General features: G+C 34.5%; 1 protein-coding gene across 4 annotated transcripts in view; it reads right to left on the bottom strand.

The window, feature by feature from the left end:
• URI1 (URI1, prefoldin like chaperone) overlaps positions 1-11,533 on the bottom strand; it is a 44,500-nt gene that overhangs the window by 14,612 nt on the left and 18,355 nt on the right. For all 4 annotated transcript variants that reach the window (XM_026058486.1, XM_026058493.1, XM_026058501.1 and 1 more), the window contains one exon: positions 9,496-9,631. In XM_026058486.1, coding sequence (XP_025914271.1) covers positions 9,496-9,631 — 136 coding nt within the window. The remainder of the gene's footprint in view (positions 1-9,495; positions 9,632-11,533) is intronic.

Here is an 11,533-nt window from a genome sequence, read left to right as displayed (position 1 = left end):
AAAAGCAATACAAGTATAAGATGTCTTATAGAATACTATGAAGAAGGCAAAAGATCCTACCCATGGGAACAGCTAAGTCACACTCCAACGAACTTATCTAAAGAATAACTCACTCCATAAATCTAGCTAGTTTCCACCTCAGCATTGTTTGTTTCTATTTATGATACTTACATGGTCACTATTAAATAGTATGAAGCCACCCTATGCATTACATAACAGCCTTGTATACTTTAAAGTATTTATTTTCACAATACACGTGTGTGGCAGAGTTCTGCTATTCCTGTTTTGCAGACAGGAACACGAAATGAGGAAAACTGTTACCACACAATACCCTGGTTCAAAAACTATTTTCAGAGTATTTTCTCAATATTCTTATTCTTTTCTTTACTCTCCTTTTGCCTATTAACTTTAGTGTTCTATACCAAGTATTTCTCTAGTCTATAGGATAATTCTACAAAAGGTTATAAATATGTACACAGCTACTCCCCATGCAGTTTTCTGGTTAGGGAATGCAGTCGTAACTATTTCAGAGATTGCATTCATTACAATGATAAGTCTTTCAGGTAAGGATGTGTGAAAATATACTAATAATCACAAAAATCCTTGGAAAATGCATTTTTGTAGACAAAATAAGTCTGTAATTGTATTTGCAAAAGAAAATATGCTCGTCAACTCAAAGAATTCCATAAGCTGGTCCAGATCCCTCCCTCCCCTTCTACACGCATAGAAGGGATTACATAGGATACAGTCAAGAACAAAACAATAATTATCAAGTTTATTAGATTATTTTCATCTGAATTTTAGAAGATTCAGTATTGTATCCTTTATTTTCCTATTGATATTTCACAACGTATCAAATACAGTTATTTAAAAATACAAATATATTACAGTAAATAGTTCAGAAAGAACATTATGCTTTTTGGAAAAGGCTAGTCAAGTAAACTCCCACCCCTTCCAACAGGAAGCAAGAAGACATAGCTCAGACTTTTGAGGTATTTCAAATGCATCTGTCTTTTAAATTAAACAACAATCTGYGTGTCAAACGTTCAATGATATTAATTAGTTAAACAGTTTTGGAGAAATCACCTAAAATCCTCCCCTGAAAAATGCTCTGCATTTGCATTTCCTGCTATATGCATCTGGATGAAGTATTATTTCCAAAAGTATTTGAAGTCTAGGGTGGTGCCAACATATACTCAGCCCGACTGAATCCTTGCAAAACTCCAAGAGCCTCATTTTCCTCTGTCAGACATAGTAACAGCCACCTCTCACATGTATTGTTTTTATTTTCAGTTAATTCCATCCTAGCTATTCTACAGCTTTTTTTCAGTGTATAACATACACTTCAAAGTCCAAATCAAAGAAAGGTGGCAATAGTTTTTCTACAAAATGCTCCCATCTGTGCTTTAAGCTCTTGAAGGTAGTCTTAATATACATAAATATCTAGCTTGAGACCAATTTTCCTCGGGCTTTTATTTTACACTCATAGTAAATGTGATGCTCAGCTGTTTCTTAAACACCGCTAGTTTCTCAGCCATTGCCTCTATATCTAAATACAGTTCAACAGTCATCTAGATTAAGCGTTTTCTTGAAAGCCAGGTTTCAATTTTACTTTCTGTGGACGGAAGTGTGTTACAGTTTGTTCTGTTACGTAAAAATATTTAGAAGTTACATAGCACTTTTTATTTTAAAATGCTGTACAAGCATTAACTAATCTGCACAATACCCCTGGGAGGGAGGTAAGCATCACTCTCTCCCATTTTACAGCTGAAGAAACAGACAGTTTAAGTGATTTGCCCTGGGCCACACTGCATGTCAGCAGGACAGCTGGGATTATCACAAAGTTCCCAGCTCCCAGATCCACAGTCAAACTACCAGTTCACTCCTGCATCCCTGGTAAACAGGAAACAAGGATTCCTCATCAGCCAGGAGAGCCTTTCCTGTGATCAAATCAGCCAGATTAGGGGCCTTGGTCTCCTGGAAAAGGGTTCATGCACACAACTGAAAGGCAAGCACAGCTTACTGTGTTTTAAACTTGCCAACATACATCCCAAAAGCCTCTGACTAGTCATGATTATTTGAATTTTAAAATCTACTGGATTTAAAGAGAAACAATTCATTTTAAAAGCTACAAGTCTTTTTATTAAATGAGACCCCCAGAAATATCCTTAAAGTAAGAGAGGCTTCATAGTCTCCTCCTCTTACTACCCGGTGTTTTAAGCTTCTTACAGCCTTTTAAGATGGATTGAACTAGAGGCTGTTGTCCAACTTTGTCACATTCAATATACCTAGAAAGTCTGAAATGGCTTTCAGGTGAACCCTAATAGTTCCTATTTACATGTCTTAGTTAAATCACTTGGAAAGATAGTTTAACACCATAGACAAGCTAGAATCTTTAGGATTGATTTCCAGGACTACCAAGAAAAAAAGGTATTTAAATCATAAATCAGTATATGTAGATTTCTTTTGCCTAGAAGTCTTTGACTACTTACAAACAGTGAGATTTACTTACATTTAGACCATTCTTTTCCACCTCCCTTATTASTCTGAAAGGACTTGACTGGCTTCCTTTCCACCATGATTAGCCATTCTTAAGAAACAGCCCTCTGCTTTCTACATATAACTGATACAGGAAAAAATAACTGGGGAACACACTTCATGTTGTTGAAATGAAGTCCAGTGAAGCCAGGTTTTACGAGACATGACAACATACTAATGCCAAACTGATACAAATTCTSATGCATGCATTTTGGCTTTAATGGGTTAATTAGCTTGGCTGGATACAAATTTTAATTATCTGAGTTTGACATTAATGTCCTTGGAGTGTTGTCTGTAAGGATTTGGGGAATCATAGACATTATTTTAGTTACTTCTGGAAACTGTGTGTTACACTGGGATTTAAATATTAAGAAGAGACAAGAATAGTGAGAACAGGTTGATCTATTTTGAAAAGTCAGACTTTATGAAACAGGACAAAGTGATACGAAGCTGAAGCTTGGTCTGCCTTGCTTAGTCCAGTTAGTCTTTGGGCAAGTTTTGTGAATATAATGTAGCAAAGAAGAAAAAGCTAGGAAAGTAAGAAAAAAAAATCTCCTCTGGGGATAGGTGATTGGACATAATTTTATATTAAGTATATCACAGAACTCTATATGTAATTTGAGATTATGTAATTTGAGATTTAGAGTCCAGATCTCTTCATCGTCTAACACAGCTTCTCAAGCAGCAGGCAACCAGCCTTAAGATGGTTATATACACAAAGTGTTTATACATGCCAGGGAACAACTACCTACTGTCAGTAGCTCAGTTCCTCCAGAGAGCGAACTGAGTATTTATACCTGAAGGCAGCCATTCAGTGGGTTCTTACTCCCCACCGTGGAAAAGCTGGGCTGCCACCACCTCATTTCAGATGCAGAAGAAAAGTTATAGGAGGGGACCACAGAATGGCATTTTGCATGTAAAATCTTTGATCAGCAATGTTCCAGAGGAACCATGATTGACCCGTGAACAAAAAAGAATATCTATTACACTGTTAATGCATACATACAATAAATACTTGTTAGCATTACAGAGGATGAAAGCAAAGTATCATACAATCCAATGCACATATTCCACTTCTGCATTCTTGGGGATGGAGGGTATTTCCTTGTAAAAGTACAGAGCTCTGGTACAAGTACAAATACAATTAATGGAACAAATTATGGCATGCTAAAATAAGTGCTCTGTGTATTTTCTTGCTTTTAGGGGTCTACATAAGTAAATTAATCATCTGAGGAATTTAACTGTATTTCAACAAATATATATTTGATCTGCAACAGAATATTTTTAGACGATAATTATCCAACAAACTATCGCAGGTTATTTGAAAGAAATGAGAACTGCAGTTCTATAGAAAGAATCTACTGAGAGCTTTTCAAAATACCCTTCTATGTTCTATTCTATTCTGCTCATTTTTCTAGGGATACATTAGCTTTAAGATTCAAAAGAGAATCCTGATTACTTTTTGTGTATATAGGTTTAAGCCCTGTAATTGTGACAACATTTCTTCTTTGTAACAGCAACTGCACTAGTTCTTTAAAATGCAGAACTCTGCAATTCACTCATTTGTACAGTAGTTTTATAGCTTTTAAACAGACCTTCCACCAATCTTTTGTGTGTGTTTTCTTGGTGTCAAAACCAAAGTCATTTGGATTTTCAATTGTAAACATTCATATAAATAACGTGATTATAGAAATACTAAGTAAATGTGTCACATTTGTCTTTTAGGCTCACACCCCCATGTAACTGCTAGAATTCTATCACTACAGTTAAATTGTTCCTAAATGTAGCCAGATGGCATTTAGACAAGCTCCTCTGTTGCTCAGTAAGAATTATATAAAGGTAAGGGCTTCTCTGAATCACAATATGCAAATAATAGAAAGGAGTCTATTCTCCTTACTCTTTTCCACTATGTTCTGGTTAAAATACCTAGACTGTGGTCCTGTGAGAAACTAAACACCTCCTGGGAACTGCAGAGCAAATTTAGAGCGCTTAGTGCTTCACAGCATCAGCTCCTGACTTAACAAGGGTAAGTAAGGAAGTGATGGAGGTTATCAAACTAAAAAGTGATAATCTCAAAAAATGTTTAAAAATATATATATATTGTGAAAGAATATTCTCCAGCATGCAGAAATATTGCAGAAAAAAATTTTTTTTTTAATAAAGAAAAGCAACAGCTAGATTTCTTTGTAATGCTACCTGCACTTTTTGTTCTTTTCTCCCAAAAAAGTGAGTAGGCAAGTTTGTGTTATGTTCTTTAGAATATAAAGGAAGTTATTTTCACTCTTGGATGAAACATTAAAACCTCTGAAGACCTCACTCATTCACAGATGGGAAATGGAAAGCTTTCCTATCATATATTTTAGAGACAATATCCTTTTTTCTGGAAATGCTGATAAGGAACAAATTCAAACTCATCCTCATCCGCCTGGATCATCTTATTTACTAAAAACAATGGTATCTTTTAAACCCTGTATACTAAGCTATTGGTCAATTTTGATTGACACAAATATTTGTATTAAAGGTTACATACTGCAATTTACAATTGGGTACTATCACAATACTGTATGTTAATGTAATCAGTATTTTCATTTCATGAATTCATTTGCAGCATGACACTGCAAGGGTATTCTTACATATATTGAAGACACAATTACTAAGTAGTTCAACAATTCTCCTTTAAGTGGGATTTTTTTATCTGATAATTTTTTAACACAATAAAACCACTCCTAGTTTTGTGTGCATGTTTTAATTTCTCACCTCTTGAAGTATTCAGACACTTGGAATACCTAGCATACCAAATTAATCCACAAATATTTACAAAAAAAAAAATCTATTTAATTTCTTTCCATAGCAACTACCACAGGGACTATTGTAATGAAAAATTTCCCATCTTAAAGAATTAATGCGATTACTGATATAGAGAAAAAAATTAATTTATATCATCACAAACACGTAAAAGATATAATCCCATATTCACCAAAAGAATCTTTATTCCCTCTTTGAATTCTGAAACAATACAGTCTTGCCTTGAGGAGAACAGAAATATTATGAAGTACCTTAAGCAAGATAATTGTAAGAGAAAAAAATACAATTGCATTATTGTTGTGCTAAACTGTGACATACTTAAAAAGCTTATTTCTTTTATTATAATGGAATTTGGTGTGTGTATCCTTTAATCTTCTTCACTATTCTTCATATTTTTACACACAAACACATGTGTAAAGTGTTTCCCTTTATCTATATTACCTGGTTTAATGAACTAAATTATTGTAACAAATTTAAAGTAATTAAAAATATATTTAACCATTCTGTAAAGTTCTGGGTCTAACTGAACATCTAGAGATATCATAAAAACGTGTAGTAAATGAGAGAGTTACTGCACCTCAAATACTATACAAAGAGACATCATCAATATTTTATGAAAATGTAGTATTTGACAAGAGTCCCAAATTTTACCAAATGCATTTCAACCAATCACAATGCTGAACATTTTACATCTAACTCGAAACCTTATCAAACAAAAATTTATCCCAAAATTAGTCCTTTCTATAGCTGTGTCAGTCAAAGTGCATTTACCTTGAAAATTCAGTACGATCATCCTCCAATTATTCATTTCAATTAAATAAATTTCCACTAAGAAATTCATCTTCTGTAACTGGGCATTTCTCTACTTCACAGAAGCAAAGATTTTTTCACTTTCTTTCCTTTAAAAAGTAAATTTAACAAATCTACTAAGACAAAAAGGATGACCTAATTAGTACTAAGTAATACTTAAAACCTTTATATATACTACACTCTTATTGCTACCCCTAACTTACAAGGCTTTATTCATACTCGGTCTTTATCATTTGATTTATCTGGCACCCCCTATTACTACTTAAGCATGCAAACTCATATTGTCCGTTCTTGTATTTATCTAACATACACATAGAGAATCAAATCATAAAGAAATTTTTCCGTGAATCTTGGTTAAACTGTTAGGCCCGTGACATCCTCAAAGGCAAACAGGCCCACCCTGGTTAGCACAGCTCTTCAGTGGGTAGACCCCTGCAAAACTAGTCAAAGACAGTAGAGAAAACTCCCCAGAACAAGTTCAGAAACAACATTCAGAAATAAATGCATTACAAGAATCTCCTACCCTTTTCTACCTGACAGCCAGTCCCACTAGAAAAACGAAATCCTAAACACTATTCAGGAACAGGTGGATTTGCCATACTTTCCTACTCTCCTATACTTAGAAGAATGAGACATGAGATGGTAAGCAGTGAAAATATGTCTTCTATTTCCTTATAACCCTTAATTTCTGCTAAAGCACTGTATATCAGTGCTATACTAAGTTCATTTCAGTTATCTGAACAGATAAGTTACAAAAAAGTTATGAAAAAGCTAAGCTAGTTATGAAAAGAATACCCACCTAAATAAAATGCAGTAATATTGAATAAAATATGTAGGTCACAGAATAAACTATCAACAAAAATTGCCAGTTTATGTACAGCAAGCAATTTCATCAGGAACCTTTCTTTATGCTCTTTAGACCCCCAATTCCTATATATTAAAGCCTTTAAGCATGCACTGGCCTTAAGTGCATGCTTAAGAAAGCTTTGCTGTGTTAGGACCTTCTGACTAGCACACAGGATATTCAGGACTGCTTAAAATGTAATCTCTTGAAGTAAGCATGCCCTCCTTTCCAGTGAGTATGACCTACTCATGAAATTTATGCCCAAAACAAAAAGATTAGGTACTAAAATTGAATCATGTTGCGTCAATGTAACGGTAATGCCAAATATATGTCACCCTGTAAATTATGAAGCCACTACAAACACAAAATCCCAGTGAAATCAGAAGTCATATCTATTAAAGTAACTACGGTGCCACACAGAAAAGAGACTTTAAAATAATACTTAGAAAATATCAGTCTTCCACATTTGTGCCGCAAGTGGCCAATTCACATTATTTATCAATGTTTTACACATCTTTTATGCATATAACTTTTTTCCTTAATTAGAACAAACAAAATCTCCAAGACTCGCCTTTTATTTCCCCTCATTTAATATGAAAATGGTTGAAAGAGTTTAAGTCGGTTGTATTTTTTTATAGGAGAAAACTGTATCACTGAAAAAAAATCTACTTTTTTCAGCATCATACATACTAATATGGCTTTTATCATCCCAAACTGACAGTGGTCTTTTAAATAAAAAGTTTGTAGTTAATACCAGTGTTTTGGAGCCTCCCACTGGCAGCCATCACACAGCTGAAAAGTGAACCATCAGCTGAATGGAGGTTTTATATCCAGGCATCGATGACTATTTTGCTTTAAAAGAAATGAGTATTTCTGAGTTCATATTTTAAATGCAATTTAAAAGATCATAAAGGAAAAGAATCCAGCATTTACTGTGCGTCTCCCAGCAGACTACTTAATGTTCAAACATCTACTATGCAAAGGTCAAATGATTTCACTGAATGTAATGGTGACAAAAATATTCTGAAGCCCTGAAAAAAAAAGTAAGATGATCAAGGAAAGAGATATGGACCTCAGATCTTGCAAGAGTCACAATAAATATTGTAGATTCAGTTCAATAAGAAAGAAAATTGCTAAGTTATGCCAAGAGAACCAGATTAAGATAGATATAATAGATAAAATACAAATCACTTACTTTTGGTAATGTTCTTCATAAAGGAAATATTTTAAAGTAACACAGCCAATGAACTTTTATTAGAAAAAAAAACTTTTACACATATACTACTTGTATAGAATTGCAAAAAACATTCACAGGGAGAGCCTCTGAGGTATTCTGCTATGGGTAGCAACATGAATAGCTGAACTTACAAACAAAAATCCAATGTAAATAGTTATGCTAGCTGCAATGTGAATAGGGTAAAGCTGCTGTGAGCAGTCATTCAAGAATGAGACAGATTATAGATTTTTAGGTAAAACTGATACAGAAGAAATCAAAAATTCAAATGCTTATCCAAATCTAACAGCAAAGGCTAACAGGTACCAATTTACTTTGCATTTTACTGTGCTTTCCCTTCCCTGACCTTTATATCAAATATTTTAGGCTCGCATTCTTTCTAAGATAAGTAAGTTCCAAAATGCACCATATACAACGCTCGCTGGCAGTCCAGAATGTTGCCTGGTTTCCCTGGCTCTTCAATGCCAAGATCCCAGCAGCAAGTAAAAAGAGCTGGAAACAAAAAGTAACTGCCAATCTGTCTCTATGATTCTAATTTGCTGCTGAGAGGAAAAATGGTCACCAATGGCACTTGATCTGGAGATCGAGTGGATCTCTCCACACCAAGGGAGAGGAACGTCAAGGGCTGAAGGCAAAAATGCAGTTGAGTGGCAAGTCCAGGAGAGCAAGTGAGAAAAAGCCCGAGCAGAAGTTATGCATGTATAGAGAGAGAAGAAAGCTGGAAACCAGTACTGACAAAAAAAAACAGAGGGCAAGGCAGCAAAGAAATAAGAGAAAAGACAAGGGAACAGAATATAGAGAACAGAATATAGGAAAGAAGGAAATTAAAAGCAGAAGTACAATGTGATGTCCACTTTCTGGAAAAAAATACAGCATTTCTCGCATTAAACAAATGTGATAGGATTTTTTTGTTTGTTTGCTTGTTTGTTTTTAACTTTTGCATATGAATAAACTAATGAACAAATCTTGACTGATCCTGTATTCTAACATCTAGCATCAAAACCTGCATTTTGGTAACTTAGGTGGGTGTGTCATAAAAAAACAAAAATAAAAAGTTCTGGTAAGATGCTTTAAAAAAAGATCAGATAGRTTCCATAAAATACCAAGTAAAGATGAAAAATAACATGCTACATTGATACTACATCTAAATGATATTTCTGCTAGCCAGCTCAACAAAAAAGAATAGTCTAAATGTTACCAATTTAATATATTAATACAAAAATAATAGTTTTGACTATCAAATTACGCTAAAAATCATACATACGTTTTTTTCTGTGCTCAACTAGGGCAACAGCCTGCTTTGCTGAGCATTTTGAAAACCAGTTGTCCCCAAGAAGAACAGTGACCTCATTGGTGTGGACAAGTTTTCCTGGCATGAAGGCAAGAGGTCCAAAAGGTACCTGTCAAAGGCACAGAAGAAACTGCTGAAAATCACTAAAGAAAATAAAACTAGATAGGCATTCATATCTACTTAGAGAGAAAAGCCAAAGTAAAATATAGAATTAAATAAATTAAAATTCTACAGCACTGTTATTTAATGACAAATTCTTCATAAATATTCAAATGACCAGATCCATTTGAATTTAGTATTGCACTTACAAAATCAGAAAAGTAGTATCTAACTAGAACACTTGTTTTGTGGCATTAAACTATTGTATAACTGAATGTTCACAAACTCACCTTATCCTAACATGTAAGCCTTCATAATAAAATACTGTTACTTGTTCAGGTAAGTTAAATATTTATTACACACAGAATATATTAATTTCCCGGTAAAAGCAAGCCTAGCTTTGCTAAAACTTTAAAAATATTTTAGAGGTATGGTCAACTCAAAGATCAGTTGCTTTTTTGCATTATCTGTCTTGCTAATAATACATACACAGAAACCTCAGGTCAAGTTTGTGGAGCTATGGGCAAAAAACAGCAGGATCACAGAGAGTGCTTACTCTCACTTTGTCTTATTGTTCACCAGTATGAAGCTCTCAAACTTCAAGCAATGCTCTACCAACTACTTGCACCTCTTCCAACTTCACTCCAGGCACAGCAAGTAATACATAAAATCTGAGTAATTAAGATAGTGATAAACACATTTTATAATTTAAGAGGTGCTTCTTAAAATATGTAACCTGTACTTTAATATAGCTTACAATATATGGGATACTATTTTTATGATCCCTTTAAGACACTTTGCAAGTCCACATTTTACTCACAGTCTATAGGCAAGGACTAGCCTCACTGACCTCACTCGTGCTTCATGTACGAGAGTCCCCGGCATTTTTACACTGACTCAGATCTACTACCACCTGGCTGCCTTTAGCCTCCAACCTCAGAGAAGTTAGGAGGTCAAAATTAAAGTTCAACAGAGGGAGCAAAAAGCTAAGAACCACAGCCAGCTCAAATTTCTCTTTCTTATGATAAAAAGAGATCTGTCTCAGTCTATCTGCTCCTTCTACTTTATTCCTTTGCTGCCTTCCTCATTTCCTTGGGATAGCCAACTGCTTTCTCATCTCATTTTTGCTGAGGCAGAGCATTTGGCTTGGCAGCTCTATTTACTTGTAAAGAGATTTTCTCTAGCTTATGTATCCAGAAGGGTACCTATATTTGAAACAATTCTGTAGTAAGCAGGATCTTAAGGTAAGATCTATGCAGAATGTGTTTTTTCCTGCACATATACTCTTCCTGACTTAGGTTTTCAAGCATCAGGCTGCACCATTTGCCTGTTCACTCTTCCCCCAAAATGGTGAAAGCAAAATTAAAAACATAAGAAAATATTTGGCTAACAGGATAGGAACTATTTATGTACATTTAAAATAACAGATGTGAGTTGACATTGCTGCTTTAACTAAGAATGAGCAGTATCTAGTTTAAAAAAAAAACAGTATTTTCTCTATGCTTTGAAACAACACGATCATTTTGCTTTACATCATATGGCCATGCATATACAAATGATCACAGGATTACACATATAAAACCTMGAGCTGAGCCATTAGCACTAGTAAGGGAAACATTCTCTTTAACAACGTTGTAAGAAGTGTACTCCAACGCTGTTTTACTAAGGATTCAAAAGTATACAGGATCAGGTTACCAAGTAAGAAAGTAGTTAAGCGCTTTGCACTTAAATTAGCCATTCAGTTATTTAATGTATAACTTCCCCTGCTTTCAAAGATATATTGTGAATTGGACACTAAAAAAAAAGAGCCAGAACAGAGAAGCCAGTTTATCTGGTCAAAATTCTTGTAAGTATATGCCAACAAGGTAAAGTCTAAACAGGGAGCTGTGCAGTTGCTACAAAAGATTCAGAG

The sequence above is a fragment of the Apteryx rowi genome, unplaced genomic scaffold, assembly GCF_003343035.1.
Source record: "Apteryx rowi isolate R43461 unplaced genomic scaffold, aptRow1 scaffold_1, whole genome shotgun sequence".
Classification (NCBI taxonomy): Eukaryota; Metazoa; Chordata; class Aves; order Apterygiformes; family Apterygidae; genus Apteryx; species Apteryx rowi.
The sequence above is the reverse complement of the archived record's forward strand: the minus strand, read 5'-3'. Positions and strand labels throughout refer to the sequence as shown.